The 22,471-nt window shown below is 41.9% G+C and overlaps 1 protein-coding gene across 8 annotated transcripts in view; it reads left to right on the top strand.

Annotated features, from left to right (window-relative positions):
- The first annotated feature begins 4,680 nt into the window (after positions 1-4,680).
- The window catches only part of AXDND1 (axonemal dynein light chain domain containing 1), a 185,677-nt gene continuing 167,886 nt past the window's right edge, over positions 4,681-22,471 (top strand). For 5 of the 8 annotated variants that reach the window (XM_031658150.1, XM_031658166.1, XM_031658165.1 and 2 more), the window contains exons 1-7: positions 4,681-4,953; positions 5,357-5,559; positions 8,053-8,225; positions 9,588-9,691; positions 18,323-18,443; positions 19,069-19,154; positions 22,094-22,150. In XM_031658150.1, coding sequence (XP_031514010.1) covers positions 5,466-5,559; positions 8,053-8,225; positions 9,588-9,691; positions 18,323-18,443; positions 19,069-19,154; positions 22,094-22,150 — 635 coding nt within the window. In that variant the 5' untranslated portion in view covers positions 4,681-4,953; positions 5,357-5,465. Of the gene's footprint in view, positions 4,954-5,356; positions 5,560-8,052; positions 8,226-9,587; positions 9,692-18,322; positions 18,444-19,068; positions 19,155-22,093; positions 22,151-22,471 lie in introns of those variants that run through there. The other 3 variants (XM_031658151.1, XM_031658152.1, XM_031658171.1) reach the window with 3 other exon arrangements.

Genomic DNA, 22,471 nt, shown 5'->3' with positions numbered 1-22,471 from the left:
ATACTGTCTAGTTACTCTTGATGACCTAGGTATACCCACCTGGCTCTGCAATGCCAAAGGAGTGGGAAGGGGGAAATCCTTTCAGAAGTTAATTCTGCCCCTGTTTCTTGGACCCAGTGGCTGTTGTTCCTTGCTGCTAGAAGCAAAGCAATAGTGTTGGAATTTTTTCTGATGAATTTATGAAAGCTTAGAGTTTTGTCACTTTAGGCTTGGATGGCTATCATTTGAACTCAACCAAATTCATGCATCTGATTTATAAAACATATAAGTTGGTAAAGTTACTATGAGAAATCACTCAGAGTAGCATACTCAAGGTTGGCATAATCATTGAATTTGCTCTCTGTAGAAGCCCGACTTAGTATACAATGAGAAAGATGAATTGATTTTCACAGACTGCATAATCGTTTGTCAGATACTGTGCTATGTATGCACTGAAGACATATGAACAAGACAAAAGCATATTTCTTCCTGTAGGCATGCCCATGTGTGAACTGAATGATAAAGTCAGACATCATTCAATTTTAGGGATGCCCTTCTTGTATGGAAGCAATACTAGAAGCTACTCTTTCCCTTGGAAAGTGTTTGGCTGAGTAATGCCTAGATTTCCTTTTCAGTGTCTGCTTTTAAAAGTTGCTAATTGGAGGCCCATGTGGTGGCTCACACCTGTGATCCCAGCACTTTGGGAGGCCGAGGTGGGCTTATCACTTGAGGTCAGGAGTTTGAGACCAGCCTGGCCAACATGGTGAAACCCCATGTCTACTACAAATATAAAAATTAGCAGGGCATGGTGGCACGTGCCTGTAATCCCAGCTATTCGGGAGGCTGAGGCAGGAGAATTGCTTGAATCTGGGAGGCGGTGAGCCTAGGTTGCACCACTGCACTCCAGCCTGAGTGACAGAGTGTCAAAAATAATAAGAAAAAAAAGAAAGTTTCTAATTGGTACCTTCTTTTTTTAGCTACATTACATACAAACACTGGCCCACTTCCCCTGCAGATTCCTTTAGGGAGCTTTGCATGTTCTAAGTGCCTGCAGATGTGTGTATAAATCCCTGCCCATGCACTTAGAAAATGAATTGATAGGTCAGGCGTAGTGGCTCATGCCTGTATTCCCACCGCTTTGGGAGGCCAAAGCGGGCAGATCACCTGAGGTCAGGAGTGCGAGACAAGCCTGGCCAATGTGGTGAAATCTCCTCTCTACTAAAAATACAAAAAATAGGCCGGGCGCGGTGGCTCAAGCCTGTAATCCCAGCATCTCTTTGGGAGGCCGAAAGACGGCAGATCACGAGGTCAGGAGATCGAGACCATCCCATGCAACACGGGGAAACCCCGCCTCTACTAAAAAAAAAAAATACAAAACTAGCTGGGTGAGGTGGTGGGCGCCTGTAGTCCCAGCTACTTGGGAGGCTGAGGCAGGAGAATGGCGAAACCCGGGAGGCGAGCTTGCAGTGAGCTGAGATCCGGCCACTGCACTCCAGCTCAGCTACAGAGCCAGACTCCATCCTCAAAAAAAAAAAAAAAAATACAAAAAAATAGCTGGGCGTGGTGGCGGGTGCCTGTAATCCCAGCTATTCAGGAGGCCGAAGCTCCAGAGAATCGTTTGAACCCAGGAGGTAGAGGTTGCAGTAAGCCAAAATCACACCACTGCACTCCAGCCTGGTCAACAGCGAGACTCCATCTCAAAAAAAAAAAAAAAAAAAAAATTGACTCTGACCATCACTTTTACACGTTTTGAGGTTTTCTGTTTAGGAAGATTCTTACCTACTCAGCTTACATTTTGCTATGGTATTTTCCATCAAAGACCTTAATAGTATTACTCCATTTTAAGATTCTCTTGGTGCTATAATTAAAAATTAGGAGAGGATGGCCGGGCGCGGTGACTCAAGCCTGTAATCCCAGCACTTTGGGAGGCCGAGACGGGTGGATCACGAGGTCAGGAGATCGAGACCATCCTGGCTAACACGGTGAAACCCTGTCTCTACTAAAAAAAATACAAAAAAATTAGCCGGGCGAGGTGGCTGCGCCTGTAGTCCCAGTTACTTGGGAGGCTGAGGCAGGAGAATGGCGTGAACCCGGGAGGAGGAGCGTGCAGTGAGCCGAGATCGCGCCACTGCACTCCATCCTCGGCGACAGAGTGAGACTCCGTCTCAAAAAAAAAAAAAAAAAAAAAAATTAGGAGAGGAATTACCCTATGAGTAGCAACTGTATTTTTTGATAGTGATAGTACTGTTTTTGCTTATGCCTCATCTATTCAACTTTTTTTGTTTTGTTTTGTAGAGATGGGGTCTTGCCGTATTGTCCAAGCTCGTCTCAAATTCCTGGCCTCAAGCCATCCTCTAGCCTAAGCCTCTCAAAGTGCTGGGATTACTCAGGCATGAGCCACCACACCCAGCCACTCATCCAACATTTTTTTTTTTTTTCTGAGAGGGAGTTTCACTCTTGTCGCCCAGACTGGAATGTGATGGCGCTGCAACCTCCACCTCCCGGCTTCAAGCGATTCTCCTGTCTCAGCCTCCCGAGTAGCTGGGACTACATGCATGTGCCACCACGCCGGGCTAATTTTTGTATTTGGTATTTGTATTTGGTAGAGAGACAGGGTTTCACCATGTTGATCAGGCTGGTCTCTGACATCAAATGATCCACCCACCTCAGCCTCCCAAAGTGCTGGGATTACAGACATGAGCCACCACACCCTGCCTTATCCATTCAACTTTAACACAGGCCTTTGCTGAGAGCTTTAGACCCATGTATTAATGTATAATCAAATAGTTACTTCTCATTTCCACCCAGATATCTCAGTCTTACTGCAAACTTAACATATCCACAAGTCCTAAATGGATCCTTCTGCAAAGTCCTCCTCCAAATCTGGTCTTCCTCCTTTGTTTCCAGTCTCAGTAAATCGTATTGTTACAGGAAAGGGGGTTCAGATTCAGACCCCAAGAGAGGGTTCAGGGCTAGTCCACAGTGCAAAGCAAGTTCATTAGGAAAATAAAGGAATAAATAATGACTACTCCATAGAGCAGCCCTGAGGGTTGCTGGTTACCCATTTTTATGGTTCTTTCTTGATATGCTAAACAAAGGGGTGGATTATTCATTCCTCCCCTTTTTAGACCTTATAGGGTAACTTCCTGACATTCCCATGGTATTTGTAAACTGTCATGGCGCTGGTGGGAGTATAGCAGTGAGGACAACCAGAGGTCACTCTCGTGGCCATCTAGTTTTTGGTGGGTTTTAGCCGGCTTCTTTACTGCGACCTGTTTTATCAGCAAGGTCTTTATGACCTGCTATCTAATCCTGTGATTTAGAATGCCTTAACCATCTGGGAATGCAGTCAAGTAGGTTTCAGCCTTATTTTACCCAGCTCCTATTCAAGATGGAGTTGCTGTGGTTCAAACTCCTCTGACATTATGTATGATCACCATACCACAGCACAATTCTGTCAACACAAAAGAGAACTGTCCAACCGATTTTCATGTTTGTCCAGGCATTGTAGTTGGTGCTAAGGAATATGGTTATTGAATAAGATAGTTTTCTGCCCGTCTGGAAGCAACTAGACGCTGGGCTTCTCCCGGCAGTTCATTATTTGGCACTAAATCTCTGCCTTAATATGAAATTATGCCATGGCCGGGCGCGGTGGCTCATGCCTGTAATCCCAGCACTTTGGGAGGCCGAAGCGGGAGGATAACCTGAGGTCGGGAGTTCCAGACCAGCCTGACCAACGTGGAGAAACCCCGTCTCTACTAAAAATGATGGTATTCTTTCCTGAGGTCAGGTTTTTACGCCAGACGCCCCGACAATTATGCCTGAGCTGGTTCCACCTAACTTCAATCCTCCTTCCCGGCCCCAAGGGGGTGAAAAATCTGGACCCAGGAGGCCTTCCTTGTGCTCTGAAGGGAGGCCTTTAAGGGTCCAAGGAAGACGTGACCGAAATGTAAAGCACCGAACGGCTTACCCAGTAAGGGACCCAGAGTTTATTAACCAACATCCCCCCTGAGTCTGGTTTTTAGAAAAATATGCAAAGCGTCCAGGCGCGGGGGCTCACGCCTATAACCCCAGCACTTTGGGAGGCCGAGGCAGGCGCATCACGAGGTCAGGAGTTTGAGACCAGCCTGGCCAACATGGTGAAACCCCATCTCTACTAAAAATACAAAAATTAGCCGGGCATGGTGGACCGCGCCTGTAGTCCCAGCTACTCAGGAGGCTGAGGCAGGAGAATCGCTTGAACCCGGGAGGTGGAGGTTGCAGTGAGCCGAGATCGCACCACTGCACTCCAGCCTGGGCGACAGAGCGAGACTCCATCTCAAAACAAAACAAAACAAACACAAAAACAAAAACAAAATACAAAATTAGCCGGGCATGGTGGCGTGTGCCTGTAGTCCCAGCTACTTGGGAGGCTGAGGCAGGAGAATTGCTTGAACCCAGGAGGTGGAGGTTGCAGTGAGCTGAGATCGCGCCATTGAACTCCAGCCTGGGCGACAAGAGCGAAACTCCGTCTCAGGAAAAAGGAAAAAGGAAGGAAGGCAGGAAAGAAGGAAGGAAAAAGAAAGAAAAATACGCAAAGCAACAAAAAACAGACCTAGAAAGATGGAAACAACTCTTAGAAGACCCTTGCTTAACCCGCGTGCATCTCGGGCTACAGGTGTAGACCCCTCGGGCTAACCCCCGCTGGCGCCTGCGCACTGGCCTGGCCCGCAGCAGGAGGCCCCGGGGTGAGACACTTTCGGATTCCGTGACAACGGCCGGATTAAACGTTTTTCTTCTTTGCTACTGAACCTGTGCTGCGATTTAGAACACAAGAAACTCCGAGAGGCTGTAGGGATTGTCTTAGCTGTCTGCCTCCTCCGCCGGCACCGCTGAAGGCAGCCCCTATCGAGGGCGCTAAACCTCGGGGTCCTGGGTTTCTATGACGACAAACAGGCGTTCCAGCAAAGGAGGTAGTGACCGGATGCTGGCGGGGTACGCAATGTGTGGGTAGGATAGCGGGTGTCCCTTTCCAGTCATTTTTAACCAAGAAACAGTGCGAGGCCTGCCCAACTCCCGAGTTTGTGGAACTGGCGCGCGAGAACGCTGCCTGTGGGGAAGGTTGGGGTGCCCAGCCGAGCCACCTGCAGCGAGTGTCGCCCACCAGGGGTGCCGGCGGTCTGCAGGGTCCGACGAGCGGGTCTTTCCTGCCCTGCTCCCTGACCCTGACCTGACGGTCCACTAAGGCCTCTCAGTCGCAACAGATAACCCCAGAACATAGAGGTCGCCCCGAAGAAGGAAAACCATGCTAGATGAATTCTAAACTACGATCTGAACCTAAATACTCAATGGGTGTCATCTTTTTTCTTTCTTTTTTTCTTTTTTCCTCTCCCTGCAGGATTATGTGGCAGCCTGCAAGTAGTCCCAGTGCGGCGCTGATTTGTGTCTAAATTAGCTTTCCGGAGGACTATTTCAAATTACTAAAGAGATAGGAGGCATTGTTTATTATGTCTCTCCCGAAAACGCCCTCCACCCCGCTAAACTCTGCATCAACGTCTGAGAGCAAAAAGTTAGTGTCTGTAGCCACGGAAGGGACGAGAGGTAAACTTCGATGATTCTGAAGTCATAAACAGTCATGGCCGTAAGACAGAAATCACCTTCCATTCACCGATTTTTTAAATCTGATACTCAGAATACCTTGATTGGCTACATTTTTCTAACACGCTTGCTTAAAGCAAGAAGTCATTCCTTTTACTGTATTTTGAGTCAGAGTCCTGTTTCACTACTCCATCTAAATACTGTTTATAATTTTTTTCAAATGTTGATTTATATATGGTTTTAAATTCACCCTATTTTAAATATCAATAGTTGTATTTTTTTTTGGTTCCTGGTCTTTGGCTTTAAGGAACTTTGAAAAAGTAATAGTGAGGTTAGGCGCGGTAGCTCATGCCTGTCATACCAGCACTTTGGGAGGCCGAGGTGGGCGGATCACTTGAGGTCAGGAGTTCGAGACCAGCCTGGACAATATGTTGAAACCCCATCACTACTAGAAATACCATAATTAGCCGAGCCTGGTGGCTCTCATCTGTAGTCCCAGCTTACTCCGGAGGCTGAGGCAGGAGAATCGCTTGAACCCAGGAGGTGAGGTTGCAGTGAGCCATGATGGTGCCATTGCATTCCAGTCCGGGAGACAGAGTAAGACTCCATCTCAAAATAAATAGGCCGGGCACGGTGGCTCACACCTGTAATCCCGTTTGGGAGGCCGAGGCTAGCGGATTATGAAGTCAAGAGATTGAGACCATCCTGGCCAACATGGTGAAACTCTGTTTACTAAAAATATAAAAATTAGCTGGGCTTGGTGGTGCGCACCTGTAGAGCTACTCGGGAGGCTGAGGCAGGAGAGAAGCACTTGAACCCGGGAGGTGGAGGTTGCAGTGAGCCGAGCGAGATTGCACCACTGCACTCCAGCCTGGAGACAGAAGGAGACTCCGTCTCAAATTACAAGGTCAGGAGTTCGAGACCAGCCTGAACAACATGGTGAAACCCTGTCTCTACTAAAAATACAAAAATTAGCCAGGTGTGGTGGCACATGCCTGTAATCCCAGCTACTTGGGAGGTTGATGCAGGAGAATTGTTTGAACCCGGGAGGCAGAGGTTGCAGTGAGCCAAGATCTTGCCACTGCACTCCAGCCTGGGCAACAGAGGTAGACTCAGTCTCAAATAAATAAATAAAACAAACAATAGCCGGGCGCGGTGGCTCAAGCCTGTAATCCCAGCACTTTGGGAGGCCGAGACGGGTGGATCACGAGGTCAGGAGATCGAGACCATCCTGGCTAACATGGTGAAACCCCGTCTTTACTAAAAAATACAAAAAACTAGCCGGGCGAGGTGGTGGGCGCCTGTTGTCCCAGCTACTCAGGAGGCTGAGGCAGGAGAATCACTTGAACCCGGGGGGCAGAGCTTGCAGTGAGCTGAGATCCGGCCACTGCACTCCAGCCTGGGCGACAGAGTGAGACTCCGTCTCAAAAAAAAAAACAAAACAATAAAAAGCAATAGCAGAGATAAGAGAAATGCAATTTAATACAACGTGCCAATTTGTATTAGCTTTTAGTAATTTTTGTAAATTAGAGTAATTCCTTAAGATTTTCTTTCATATGCGGATCTGTACTAGAGTCAGCTAGTGTTATCCTTACCCCCTGTTCTGTTAAAGCTTTTCCCATCTCACCTGCCCCTTGTACTAAAGCCCCAAGCCCCACCCAACTTTTTTTTTTTTCCTGTTTCTTTTGATCTCAAGCTCTTGGGAGATTTGGTAATGTAAACCCTAACAACTTTTGACAGTAATCAAAGCATGATACCTCCTTATAGAAATAAACGTAAACCATACCGTGTTAGGGGCATAGATTAAGAATAATAAAAACTCAACTCTACCTGACTTCATAGGAGGGCTTTTCCTATATATAAGCCCAACTACCTGCCTGTATTACTCCCCTGCCCTAGTCAAGCAGGGTAGAACACTCTTTTTACAGTTCCCATTCCACAGATTTGTCAGCTTAGATTGTTCCACTCTCATTTGCAACAATCCCAGTTCCATTTTTACTTTGAAGCCCAACCCAGATCCTTTCCACTCTATAAATGCCTGGATTTAATGCAATTATTCTCACCTTTGAATTCATGTAAGAAAAAAATTACTAAATAATTTAACAGCTTGCGGGGAGAGATTTGTGATTTTCTTATGAAAGGGAAGATAGACATTCATTCCTATCTTCTTAAGGCTCTCCCAGTTATCTGAGCAAGTGAAATGAGTTTAGTTTTCAACTTTGAATTGAGAATCATGCAGGTTCATCTTAGTACCTGAGTTTTTGAAATTGTGTTTGATGTAATGTGAGTAGGGTAGGCAAGATGAGTGTTATTTTCCTTGACTAGATGATGTTCACTGTTTTAAATATTATTTGTTACTATCCTTGTCAAATAGAAGCAATGTTTCTCCCTGTTAGAAACAAATAGATGGGATTGATGAGGCAGTCTGAGAAGCTCCATCTAGCTTAAAAAATATATATATATAGTAAGAGCTTTTCTTTTCCACTATTTACTTAGGACTTCCTGAGCTAAAGGAGAAAAAAAACATGGTGGATCGTTCAAAACCCCTTCCTACTTCCCTTCTGAATGAGTTCATTCCTAAAGAAGTTCTTCTTTCTCTGACCTATGCGGCCAATGCTGGTCCTTGTCCTGAAAACTTACTGCCTCCTAAGAAAATTAAAACCCCGAAGGTTTGTATGTACATATGTAGAGTAATGGGGAACATTATTTTTTGGGAATCTGATTATTCTTTAAGTATTTACTGTGCACATATTACATATTCCAGATAGCCTTAAAAATTTTAAGATTGATTGATTGAGACAGGGTCTTACTACTGTGGCCCAGGCTGGAGCGTAGTGGCCTGATCATTGCTCACTGCAGCCTTGACTACCCTGGCTCAGGTGATCCTCCCACCTCAGCTTCCTGAGTAGCTGGGACTACAGGTCTGTGCCACCATGCCTGGCTAATTTTTGAATTTTTTGTAGATCCGGAGTTTCGCCATGTTGCCTATACTGGTCTCAAATTCCTGGGCTCAAGCAATCCACCCGCCTTAGCCTCCCAAAGTGCTGGAATTTCAAGAGTGAGCCAACATGACTGGCCTTAAGAAAATTTTTTAGGCTGGGCGCGGTGGCTCACGTCTGTAATCCCAGAACTTTGGGAGGCTGAGGTGGGCATATCATGAGGTCAGGAGATCAAGACCATCCTGGCCAACATGGTGAAACACTGTCTTTACTGAAAATACAAAAATTAAACCGGATGTGGTGGCTCATGCCTGTAATCCCAGCACTTTGGGAGGCCAAGGTGGGCAGATGACGAGGTCAGGAGATCAAGACCATCCTGGCTAACATGGTGAAACCCCGCCTCTATTAAAAATACAAAAAATTAGCCGGGCAAGGTGGCGGGCGCCTGTAGTCCCAGCTACTCGGGAGGCTGAGGCAGGAGAATGGCGGGAACCCGGGAGGAAGAGTTTGCAGTGAGCTGAGATCGCGCCACTGCACTCCAGCCTGGGCGACAGAGCAAGACTCCCCCTCAAAAAAAAAAAAAACAAAAACAAAAGCAAAAACAAAACACAAAAATTAGCTGGGCATGGTGGCACATGCCTATAGTCCCCGCTACTCGGGAAGCTGAGGCAGGAGAATCACTTGAACCCAGGAGGCAGAGGTTGCTGTAAGCCGAGATTGTGTCATTGCCCTCCAGCCTGGACGACAGAGCGAGACTCTGTCTCAAAAAAAAAAAAAATTTTAAAGTAATTTCTTAGATTGAAAACTCCAGTCTTTTGTATAAATTGTTTCCAAGGCTTGAGTATTTCCATTGACCTGTTTTTATGTGGATTTACTAAAATGATCATTACTACCCTTAATGTTTTTCACTCACTATAGAATTATTCTAGTTTTAGTCTTTATGTTATTTAATAAGAATTCTGCTCTTTCTTTTTTCCTTAGAGTACTCAAGTGCCCTTAATGTAAATACAGTACTTACTCAAAACTATTAATAAATTTTATTTGATTAGATTGCCCTCTGCTGGATATTCATGTGTATTTGCTTTTTCCCAGGGCACTCTTCCACGCCTTGTAGACCATGTCTGGCATCACCCTGTTCGAAGGAATAAATTCAAATACCTGATTGACCATCCCGTCTCCCTCACGGGAGCTGGAAGGTAAAGAAGGAAGATAGTAGGGTAGATGCTGATAAATAGAGTTGGTTTTCTCATTTGGTATGATTACCTTGGGAGGGGCAGCATTAGAAAAATCACTGAATCATAGATGATAAAATTTACAGTATCTTTGAATCAGCATACAATCCAGAAGGGCCAAAGACCATCTTTTTGTGTATGATTATTATTAGTAGGATGGAAATAGGTACTGGCTTTACATACTTTTGGTTTAAATTTGTTTTTTGCATGCCTTTGTATACTTGTCCCTATACTCTCCTATTCCCTGTTGTACCCTAGTAAAAGGGACAAGATCCAACAGGCAGAATGCCTTTAGTGCCCCTTTTATCTGTGTGTATATCTTCCTTGTGGACATCTTTAGAAGAAAGAACTAGGTAACAGCTTCATGATGTGGAAAACCTTGAAAAACAAAAGCTTAATTTCTGTATCTCTCCAAAGGGAGCCCTTCATCTTTACACTGTTTCAGATCAAGTCAGCAAATACTATTTGTTTTTGTCTCATTCCTGCAAATATTCTAAATGTCAACATTTTCCCCATGAAGATTGAGACCTGCTGGTTTTCTATGTATTGTCCACTTACCAATTTACTCCATGCATGTCCCCTCACTTAAATGTCACTTCTTCTGAAAGAAATGTTTACACTTAACATACTTGAGTAGGTTATTTAGTCTTTCTGAAGTCCCATTTTCTCATATGTAAAAAGGGAATAATAGACTTGCCTAGTTTTGTGTGCCTCTCAGGGATATTGAAAAGCACAAATAAGATAATGGATGCAAGAGCACTTGTAAAACTATAATGTACTATTTAAGTATAGGTGCTATTACTCAGCCATGCTTCAGTGCAAGAAAAACTGGTAGAAACTTGTCCTATTGACTTTTATGTCCTGAGGGTTTATATTTTATTCTATGCTTCCAGATCATGGTTATAATTATTAGTAGCAATAATTAGTATTATGAGTTGTTTGAAGTACTTTGAAAATTAATTAGCTGTATCTCAATGTGGCAATAAGCTGACATTATAGTTTTAATGTCGGCCAGGTGCAGTGGCTCATTCCTGTAATCCCAGCACTTTGGGAGGCTGAGGTGGGTGGATCACTTGAGGTCAGGAGTTCAAGACTAGCCTGGGCAACATGGTGAAACCCTGTCACTACAAAAAATACAAAAATTAGAGAGGCATGATGGCGCACACTTGTAATCCCAGCTACTCGGGAGGCTGATGCAGGATAATTGCTTGAACCCAGCAGGTGGAGATTGCAGTGAGCCAAAATTATGCCATTGCACTCCAGCCTGGGTGATCCAGTGAGACTCCCTCTCAAAACAAAACAAAACAAAAAATAAAGTTTTAATGTCAGATGACTCTGAGTTGGAGTTTTTTAAGTGTGAAGTCAGGTTGACAGGATAATGCTCCCTGAACCCCACTAAAACATTTTCACTCTAATCTCAGAACCTGTGAATATATACCTAACCTGGCAAAAGGGACTTTGCAGATATGATGAAAGTTAAGGATACTGAGACGGATAGATTATCCTAGATTGTCAGGGTGGGCCCAACCTGACACCTGAATTTTTAAAAGTGGAAAAGGAAGGTGGTCAAGTGGGTCAGAGAGATGAGAAAGGAAGAGGACAGATTTGAAGTGTGAGAGGAGTTCAGCCTGCCATTGCTGGCTTTGAAGATGGAGGAAGGGGAAAAGCAGCCAATAAATGAATTTGGCTATAGAAGCTAGGAATTCTGATGGCAGCTCAGCCACCAACTATCAAGGAAACAGGGATCGCAGTCTTACAACTTTAAGGAATTGAATTCTGTTAACAATCCAAATGAGCATGGAAATGGATCTTCCTTTAGAGCATCCAGAAAGAAACACAGCCCTGCCAACGCCTTGATTTCAGCCCTTGGAGACCCTGTTGGACTTCTGACCTATGGAGCAGTAAAATAATAAATTTGTGCTGTTTAAGATGCTAAATTTGTGGTAATTTGTTATGGCACCAATAGAAAACTAATGCACAACTAATCATGTTCATAACGAGATAACTTGTCCAGCAACCTCAATCACCCAGAACCCAGCAGTAAAATATAAACAGCAAAGCAATTATTCTCTGAGTAATATTTTTCGACAACTCTTTTAGCAGAGTTCAGTGCAGAAAATAAATCAGTCTAGTATTTTAAGCCGGAAAGAATCAAATGCAGAACATTGGGTATTTACAAAATTGTTGGAAGGGCTAAAGGAGCTGGTATGAAGAAGTGCCTGTGGGAATAACTCCCAGAACAGGGTGAAATTGGCAACTTCAGATAAAAGACATTTTATATATACACATAACTCAACCAATGATGATTTGCAGAAAAGTTTGACTTATGAACTCAGTTTAATAATCTGGGGGCTGAAGAACGAGTTGGAGGATTTCTTAAAGTCAAATAAATAAAATCCAGTTGTTATTGTTATGGTTAAGAATCAAAGTTGTTTTTTGTTGTTGTTTGTTTTTGTTTTTAAATAAAAATAGATTTTCCAGAAGGGTGGAAGCTGGTGTTTACCACAGCATTTTATGAAGAAACAAAGCATCTCTCTAATTATTATTATTATTTTTGAGAGACGGAGTTTCACTCTTATTACTCAGGCTGGAGTGCAATGGCACGATCTCGGCTTACCACAACCTCCGCCTCCCGGGTTCAAGTGATTCTCCTGCCTCAGCTTCCCGAGTAGCTGGGATTACAGGCATGCACCACCATGCCCAGCTAATTTTGTATTTTTAGTAGAGACAGGGTTTCTCCATGTTGATCAGGCTGGTCTCAAACTCCCAACCTCAGGTGATCCACCAGCCTTGGCCTCTCACAGTGCAGGGACTATAGGCATTAGCCACCAGGCCTGGCCCTCTAATTATTTTTAATAAAAAATTATATTTCAACGAATAAATAAAACAGGCTTCTTCTAAAAAAAAAACCTAATCACCTCTTAAAGGTTCCACTTCATAATGATACTATTAAAATGGCAATTACGTTTCCAATACATGAATTTCTAAGGGACACATTCAAGCCATAGCAATACCCAATACTTTAATAATGCATAGAAATACAAAAGGCTCCTCCAAATCATGAGTGAACTCCCATTCACAATTGCTTCAAAGAGAATAAAATACCTAGGGAATCCAACTTATAAGGGATGTGAAGGACCTCTTCAAGGAAAACTACAAACCACTGCTCAATGAAATAAAGGAGGACACAAACAAATGGAAGAACATTCCATGCTCATGGACAGGAAGAATCAATATTGTGAAAATGGCCATACTGCCCAAGGTAATTTATAGATTCAATGCCATCCCCATCAGGCTACCACTAACTTTCTTCACAGAATTGGAAAAAACTACTTTAAGGTTCATATGGAACCAAAAAAGAACCCACATTGCCAAGACAATCCTAAGCAAAAAGAACAAAGCTGGAGGCATCATGCTACCTGACTTCAAACTATACTGCAAGGCTACGGTAACCAAAACCGCATGGTACTGGTACCAAAACAGAGATATAAACCAATGGAACAGAACAGAGCCCTCAGAAATAATACCACACATCTACAACCATCTGATCTTTGACAAACCTGACAAAAACAAGAAATGGGGAAAGGATTCCCTATTTAATAAACGGTGCTGGGAAAACTGGCTAACCATATGTAGAAAGCTGAAACTGGATCCCTTCCTTACACCTTATACAGAAATTTATTCAATATGGATTAAAGACTTAAATGTTAGACTTAAAACCATAAAAACCCTAGAAGAAAACCTAGGCAATACCATTCAGGACATAGGCATGGGCAAGGACTTCATGACTAAAACACCAAAAACAATGGCAACAAAAGCCAAAATAGACAAATGGGATCTAAGTAAACTAAAGAGCTTCTGCACAGCAAAAAGTTACCATCAGAGTGAACAGGCAACCATCAGAGTGAACAGGTAACCTACAGAATGGGAGAAAATTTTTGCAATCTACCTGTCTGACAAAGGGCTAATATCCAGAATCTACAAAGAACTTAAACAAATTTACAAGAAAAAAACAACCCCATCAAAAAGTGGCAAAGGATATGAACAGACATTTCTCAAAAGAAGACATTTATGCAGCCAACAGACACATGAAAAAATGCTCATCATCATTGGCCATCAGAGAAATGCAAACCAAAACTACAGTGAGATACCATCTCACACCAGTTAGAATGGCGATCATTAAAAAGTCAGGAAACAACAGGTGCTGGAGAGGATGTGGAGAAATAGGAACACTTTTACACTGTTGGAGGGAGTGTAAACCAGTTCAACCATTGTGGAAGACAGTGTGGCAATTCCTCAAGGATCTAGAATTAGAAATACCATTTGATCCAGCAATCCCATTACTGGGTATGTACCCAAAGGATTATAAAGCATGCTACTATAAAGACACATGCACATGTATGTTTATTGCGGCACTATTCACAATAGCAAAGACTTGGAACCAACCCAAATGTCCGTCAATGATAGACTGGATTAAGAAAATGTGGCACATATACACCATGGAATACTATGCAGCCATAAAAAGGGATGAGTTCATGTCCTCTGTAGGGACATGGATGAAGCTGGAAACCATCATTCTGAGCAAACTATCACAAGGACAGAAAACCAAACACTGCATGTTCTCATTCTGAGCAAACTGTCACAAGGACAGAAAACCAAACACTGCATATTCTCATTCTGAGCAAAGTATCTCAACAAGAGAAAACCAAACACTGCATGTTCTCACTCATAGGTGGGAAATGAACAATGAGTACACTTGGACACGGGGTGGGGAACATCACATACTGGGGCCTGTCATGAGGTTGGGGGAGGGGGGAGAGATAGCATCAGGAGGAATACCTAATGTAAATGATGAGTTAATGGGTGCAGCACACCAACATGGCACATGTATACATATATAACAAACCTGCACATTGTGCACATGTACTCTAAAACTTAAAGTATAATTTAAAAATTAATTAATTAATTAAAAAATAAAAAAAAATACAAAAGGCTCCTAAAGTAGCTTCTTGAGAAAATTTGAGTGATTACTAAATCAAAATATTCTTTATTTATTAAAAAAAAAAATTATTTTTTTGACATGGAATCTTGCTCTGTCACCTGGGCTGGAGTGTAGTGGTGCGATCTCAGCTCACTGCAACCTCTGCCTCTGAGGTTCAAGCAATTCTCCTGCCTCAGCCTCCTGAGTAGCTGGGATTGCAGGTGCCCGCCACCACACCTGGCTAGTTTTTTAATTTTATTTTTAGTAGCAGTGGGGTTTCACCATGTTGGCTAGGCTGGTTTCAAACGCTTGATCTCAGGTGATCCGCCTACCTTGGCCCCCTACAATACTAGGATTGTAGGCGTGAGCCACTGTTCCTGGCCCCAACATATTCTTTAGATAATTATATGTGTGTGTATATATGCATAAAATATTGTGTGTATAATATAGGTATAATTTTATAAAATATGTAATGTATAACATATAATGTATAATGTATACATATGCATTATATATGTATATACATGTATATATACTGTGCACATATATATGCATATAATATATAATATACATACACACAGATACATATATGTATATGAAGCATTCATCATTTTTAGCTAACAAAACAATTGTAATGGCCAACTTCTCCAGTATTTATTGGTGTGATAGGAACTGCTGTTGCATCATCCTGAGAGCAGCTCGTTCAGATCTTTGTGACTATCTAAAGCCTGTAAGAGAGTGGAACAGAGAAAGAATCCAGAGGATTGGAAAATAAAGCTCTAACATTTCTCCCTTGGACATGTCCAATAGAACCAGAATATCACAGTGCAGAACATCAGTAGCTTGATGTCTTTTGCTACCAATATATATGTTTAAAAATCGTTATGGTCAATGTTGTATATTTCAGGATCTTCCTGGGACACCAGAACTGGCCTGTTTCCACCAATCTCACATGCCACATCAGCTGCCAAATGACACTGCCCTCAAAGCACACCACCATTTCACAATATTGCAACCATTATAGTCGTTCTAAAATAATTTAAAATTTCATTTCATTTATAAAACCTTTCTAGCTTCTCTTAGACTAAAGCCCAACTTGTTAAGCATGATTTGCAAGGCTTTCTGTGTTTAGTTCTCTAATTTCAATAATTTTATTCTTCATACTTCAACCGTATATTTAGTCTTCCCTCATACTGAGGGATATGTGGGGGATTGGTTCCCGGACACCGGCAGATACCAGAATCTTTGTATATTCAATTTCTACAGTCAGCCATATATGAGTCAGAAACTCGTGTATGTATATGGAAAGTTGGCCCTCTATATGAGGGTTTCGTATCCAGTGAATACTGTATTTTCAGTCAGTGTTTGGTTGAAAAAATTTGTGTATAAACAGACCCAGGCAGCTCAAGGCTGTGTTGTTCAAGGGCCAACTATACTCAATTTTCAGTTCGCCGAAGTCACCATGTGCTGTTGTGTCTCAGGACCTATGCATATGCTGTTCTCTACACTTTTTGGTTGCTTACCTAAATTCAAATCAGTTTTTTGTTCTTACTAATTGTTACTGCCTCCTGAGGTTTTCCCTGACTTGGTCTAAACTGTATTGAGGTGGTGTTGTTATTAGTTGTTCCAATAACATTCTATTCTTTGTTACAATAGTCTTTATATTATACTTTTCTTTGGTTTTCGAATCTTCCCCGCTATATTGAAGGCTCCCCAGTGGTAGGGACTGTGTCTATTTTAAGAAATAGTTCTATATTCCTTTCATCTAGCATATTTTCTGTCACTTATAATATAGTTAATAAATATTTGCTGAGCAAATTAATGACTTTTAGGCACGTTCATGAACAATCCTGGAACCCAGGGCACCCAAATTTAATAATGTAGTTTTTTATTTTTATTTTTTGAGATGGAGTCTCACTCTGTCGCCCAGGCTGGAGTGCAGTGGCACGATCTCAGCTCACTGCAATCTTCGCTTCCCAGGTTCTAGCGATTCTCCTGCCTCAGCCTCCCAAGTAGCTGGGACTACAGGCATGTACCACCCCTGCCTGGCTAATTTTTGTATTTCTAGTAGAGAAGGGGTTTCACCATGATGGTCGGTCAGGGTGGTCTTGAACTCCTGACCTCAAGTGATCTGCCCGCCTCGGCCTCCCAAAGTGCTGGTATTATAGGCATGAGCCACTGCACCTGGCCTTGAAATTGTAACATTTCTGTATTGTCATTCTTCACCACTAGAATCAGTTCCATGAGGGTAGGAACTTTTTATTTGCTTTTTTCACTGTTAATGTTCTTAGCTCCCAGAATAGTGCCTGGTATGTAGTAGATGCTGAATTATTCTTTACTATGTAAACCAGTAAATACATTTGGAGTTTATAGAAGGATATAATGGACAATCATTTCAGGGTACCATTGTGGTGATGTTCATGCCTATTGTTTTCTGTCTTGGAAACCTTAAAAGAGTCAATGACTCAGAATTCAGTCTCCTGGGAGAGTAATTTGGCCTAGCTTAGACCACTTGCCCACATCTTGGTTACCAGAGGATTTTTTTCTCCACTTTTCTTTATTTTGTTTTATTAAACTTCTTATTTTGAAATAATTTAAAGACTCACAGAAAAGTTGCAAATGTGATCAACCCTGGAAAACATTCCAGGGAAGTGTGGTAGAAGATAACTGCTAAGAGAGTGTTTAACTTGGCAGTGGTAATCATCATCAACTTTCTAGAAAATTGTTTCAGAAGAGAGGTATGGGTGGAAATCAGATTGCAGGACAATTTCAGAAAGTCTGATGTTTAACACAAGTGAGTGATGATTGATCGATTGATCCATTGATAGATCATAATAACATGACAGTGGCCAGGCATTGTGGCTTATGCCTGTAATCCCAGCACTTTGGGAGGCTGAGGCGGGTGGCTTACCTGAGGCCAGGAGTTCAAGACCAGCGTGGCCAACATGGCAAAACCCCATCTCTACTAAAAAATGCAAAAAATTAGCCAGGCATAGTGGTACGTGCTTGTCATCCCAGTACTTAGGAGACTGAGGCAGGAGAATTGCTTGAATCCGGGAGGCGGAGGTTGTAGTGAACTGAGATTTTGCGCCATTGCACTCCAGCCTGGGCGACAGAGTGAGACTCTGTGTCAAAATAATAATAATAATAATAGTAATAATGATAATAATAATCACAACATGACAGCAATGCATGTTCAAGGAGAGATTTTTATAAGGGGAAAAAGTTTATTATAGATCAAAGGGGATGTTCCAGTAGAGTTGGAGATACACAGAAGTTAGGACTGATGGAATGCGACTCCTGAGGATATGGGCGAAGATGGAATCAAGCACCTAAGTGGAGGGAATAACCACAGGAAAGAGAATATATTTTAACCTGATACTGAAGGAAAGAGTTTGTGATATGAATGAGAAATTTCAGGTGGAGAAGAGAAAGAATGTGGGGAAACTCATGTTTAATGCCTCAGGCTTAGTAAAGTGTTACGTAAGGAGATCAGTTTTGCTGACACAGAGGACCATCTTACCCATTAGAAGGATCTCTGTGGATCTCACCTGCTTTTATGTGGTATCCAGATAGAAAACTTGTTTTGTAAATATATTTTTCTTATTTCTTAGGGATATTTCTTTTCTGTATGATGTTAAATATACCAAAGGACAGACTAGGGAGAAGGCAGTTTGTCCCCCACATTTGGCCCGTTCATTACAGTCACATGATGGTGTCATTGTGCCGCATAAGGTAAGTAAAGTATTTGACAAATAATCTTCTCTCCCTCTGTCTACTTTTAAAAATCATTTCTCCAGAATATAAGACAATGTCATACTATAACAACCTGCATTGCTCACCAATCTTCGTAGCATTTTGAAATTACTTCTTAAAACAGGAAAAGGGTATTTAGCAGGAAAAGATCAAAATATCTTATTCTAAGCTATTTTGCAAACCACAGTTAATCTGTTTTAATCTAAAAAACACAGTGTGGGAGATTAGATTTCTTTTTCCCCTAGAAATCTACATATAAAGTTGTAGGATTCTTATCTTTGGTATCTTGCTAAGTTGAATTTTAAATTCCCTGCTGAATTTAAAGGAAAAGAATCAATAAACTTCTGAATATATGGAACACATGTAACTAATACTAGTACCAAGGTTATTCTTTAATTTATGGTTATTTTAGAGATGTGTGCTCTGGTTAGTTTTTGTCATTTGCTGTGACCCACATTACTAATATTGTTATTTCTCTAATCAAAATTTCTCAACTTAAAAAGTAGTATCTCTTTGGGTTAAGAATTAGGATTTGTGCAAGTGAATTTTTTCTCTATTAATGTATTCATTCTTCTTTTTTGTTTTGTTTTTCTTTTCTTTTAAGCCAAAGACACTAACAGATACTTTGATTCCTGAAGAATTTCATATTGTGTCAAGTACAGGAGTTTCAGGTTTGGAGTGTTATGATGAGTGAGTACTATAATATGTAAAGAATACCTGCCCCGGCTCAGTGGCCCATGCCTGTAATCCTAGCACTTTGCAAGGCCGAGGCGGGTGGATCATCTGAGGTCAGGAGTTCAAGACCAGCCTGGTCAACATGGTGAAACCCTGTCTCTACTAAAAATACAAAAATATTAGCTGGGCGTGGTGACGGGTGCCTGTAATCCCAGCTACTGAGAAGGCTGAGGCAGGAGAATCGCTTGAACCTGGGAGGCAGAGGTTGCAGTGAGCCAAGATTGTGCCATTACACTCCAGCCTAGGCAACAAGAGTGAAACTCCATCTCAACAAAAACAAGAAAGAATACCTGACAAGTTGAACTGTTTCCTCCTTCCCATATATAGAAGAACCTGAGAATAGTACACTCATTTCCTGAGCAATATATAAACTGAAATGAGGAAACATTTGAGCCAGCCATCCTAATACAATTAAGAAAGATACAAATTGGCTGGGGCCGGTGGCTTACGCCTGTAATCCCAGCACTTTGGGAGGCTGAGGCAGGCAGATCATGAGGTCAGGAGATCAAGACCATCCTGGCTAACATGGTGAAACTCTGTCTCTACTAAAAATACAAAAAATACAAAAAAATAGCCGGGCGTGGTGGCGGGTGCCTGTAGTCCCAGCTACTCCGGAGGCGAAGGCGGGAGAATGGCGTGAACACTGCAGGGGGAGCTTGCAGTGAGCCGAGATCGAGCCACTGCACTCCAGCCTGGGCGACAGTGCCAGACTCCGTCTCAAAAATAAATAAATAAATAATTTTAAAAAAGAAAGATACAAATTAAAAAAAAAAAAAAAAACAAAACTAAAAGTACTTAAAAGAGTTTGGGATGTTAGTGATTAAATTATTCGTATTTTTTTCCTGCCATTTAATTTTGAATTTTTTAAAAAATGGGACTTTGTTTTGAATGCGTGACTATGCCCTTCAGGAATGATTTTGAGCAACGATCGTGGAGACAAAGGAAAGTAGCCCTCTGAGCCAGCATCTCATAATCCATGCTCCAGGGCTTGGCTCCACATTGCAGACTCATCATCCGTCGTCTTTGATTCCTGTTTATGGGATTGAAAATAGGATCTTGCTTTTATTTTCTAAAACAACACTTGAATGTTTTGTAGTTTAGAAAACGAGAACTTTGGACTAAGGTTTTATGATAAAATATCCAGCGGCTGTCACTCTTTTGATATTGTCTTTCCAATATGTATGTTATAATATATTGCATTTCATTGTGATGGTATGCTTCAGAACAATATTTTGCTCAAGAGAACCAAATGAAATTCATTTTTTGGGTAACCTTTTATTTTAATGTAATTTCAGACATAAAAAGTTGCAAAAATGGGAAAAGGAATGCCTACCTCCTCTACCTTGAGTCACTGGTTGTTTACACTTTGTCTCATTTGCTCTTAAACATACATAATCATGCATACACATGCACATATTTTCAAACTATTTAAGAGTAAGTAATCAAATACTTCTACCACCAAATACTTTAGTGTGTATTTCCTAACAACCCATTGGTTATAGATCTTTTGATGACTTTTTTTTTTTTTTTGAGACGGAGTTTCGCTCTTGTTGCCCAAGCTGGAGTGCAACGGCACGATCTTGGCTCACCACAACCTCCGCCTCCCAGGTTCAAGCAATTCTCCTGCCTCACCCTCCTGAATAGCTGGGATCACAGGCAAGCACCACCATGCCTGGCTAGTTGTTTGAATTTTTAGTAGAAACAGGGTTTCACCATGTTAGCCAAGCTGGTCTTTAACTCCTGACCTCAGGTGATCTGCCCACCTTGGCCTCCCAAAGTGCTGGAATTATAGGCATGAGCCACCGCGCATGGCTGATTTTTTTTTTTTTTTTTTTTTTTGAGACGAAGTCTTGCTTTGTCACCCAGGCTGGAATGAAGTGGTGCAATCTTGGCTCACTGCAACTTCTGCCCCTTGGGTTCAAGCAATTCTCATGCCTCAGCCTCCCGAGTAGCTGTAACTACAGGTGCCCGCCACCACCCCTAGCTAATTTTTGTATTTTTAGTAGAGATAGGGTTTTGCCATTTTGGCCAGGTTGGTCTCAAACTCCTGACCTCAGGTGACCCACCCGCCTTGGCCTCCCAAAGTGCTGGGATTATAGGTGTGAGCCACTGCACCCAGTCTTGATGAATTCTAAAAATTTTCATCATTTCTTCTGTATGATCATTATTTCTTCTGCCAATTTGTTAGTTGGCATTTTACCATATGGAATAATGGATTTCTATTTTATTTGATGGATTTTAATTCTTTACTATCATTATTTTATTTTATTTCATTTTTTGGAGGTGGAGTTTTGCTCTTATTGCCCAGGCTGGAGTGCAGTGGCGCGATCTCAGCTCACTGCAACCTCCACTTCCTGGTTTCAAGTGATTCTCCTGCCTCAGCTTCCCGAGTAGCTGGGATTACAGGCACACGCGACCATTCCCAGCTAATTTTTTTTTGTGTGTGTGTATTTTTAGTAAAGAGGGGGTTTCACCATGTTGGCCAGGCTGGTTTCGAACTCCTGACCTCAAGTGATCTGCCTGCCTCAGCCTCCCAAAGTGTTAGGGTTACAAGCATGAGCCACCTTGCCCAGCCCATTATTTTGATGCTCAAATTTTTCCAGATTTGGCCCATGGCCAAACGCCGCTCCTTTGAGTTGTCTCTTGCGTTCTTTGGACATGTCCCCATGATTATTTGAACACTTACTTTCTGGCTCGATAAGATTTCCAGGTTCGTCTTGTATTTTCCAACTCCAGCCCTGGAATGGGTGGTGGGTCACTTCTCCAAGGAATACTGATTCCTTTTAGTGGAGAATGGTACTTAGAAACCAAGATTCTGGGGGTTAGTTGTGCTAATTGATAAACAGGCTAGAAAATTTTCTTAAAATAACATTTACCTATCTTATTTATTGTAGCAAATACACTACTCTCCTCACAGATAGTGAAAACAGGCTATTGCTCTTCCCATCCATGTGAGTACGTTTATTTTCTCAAATCTTTCTCAGAAAGATTACCTATGTACATACATATTTCTTGGTACTTTATTAAACACAATTGTTAAAATTATACCAGCAACCCAAGACAATAATTGCCTACAATTTCATCATCTAATCAGTGTTTTCGTTTTTACGATTGTATATTCAATGTTTATGTATTTCATTTGTCTAATTGCATATTCAATTTTACATATTTACATATATAGCATAATATTTAAATACTATAAAGTACTTTTATATTCTATGTTTAACCATTAGTATTTCTCTATTTTGCTATAGTCTTTTTTTTTTTCCTTT

Source organism: Papio anubis, chromosome 1 (genome assembly GCF_008728515.1).
Source record: "Papio anubis isolate 15944 chromosome 1, Panubis1.0, whole genome shotgun sequence".
Taxonomy (NCBI): domain Eukaryota; kingdom Metazoa; phylum Chordata; class Mammalia; order Primates; family Cercopithecidae; genus Papio; species Papio anubis.
Note: the sequence above shows the minus strand (reverse complement) of the source record. Positions and strands in the feature narration are given on the sequence as shown.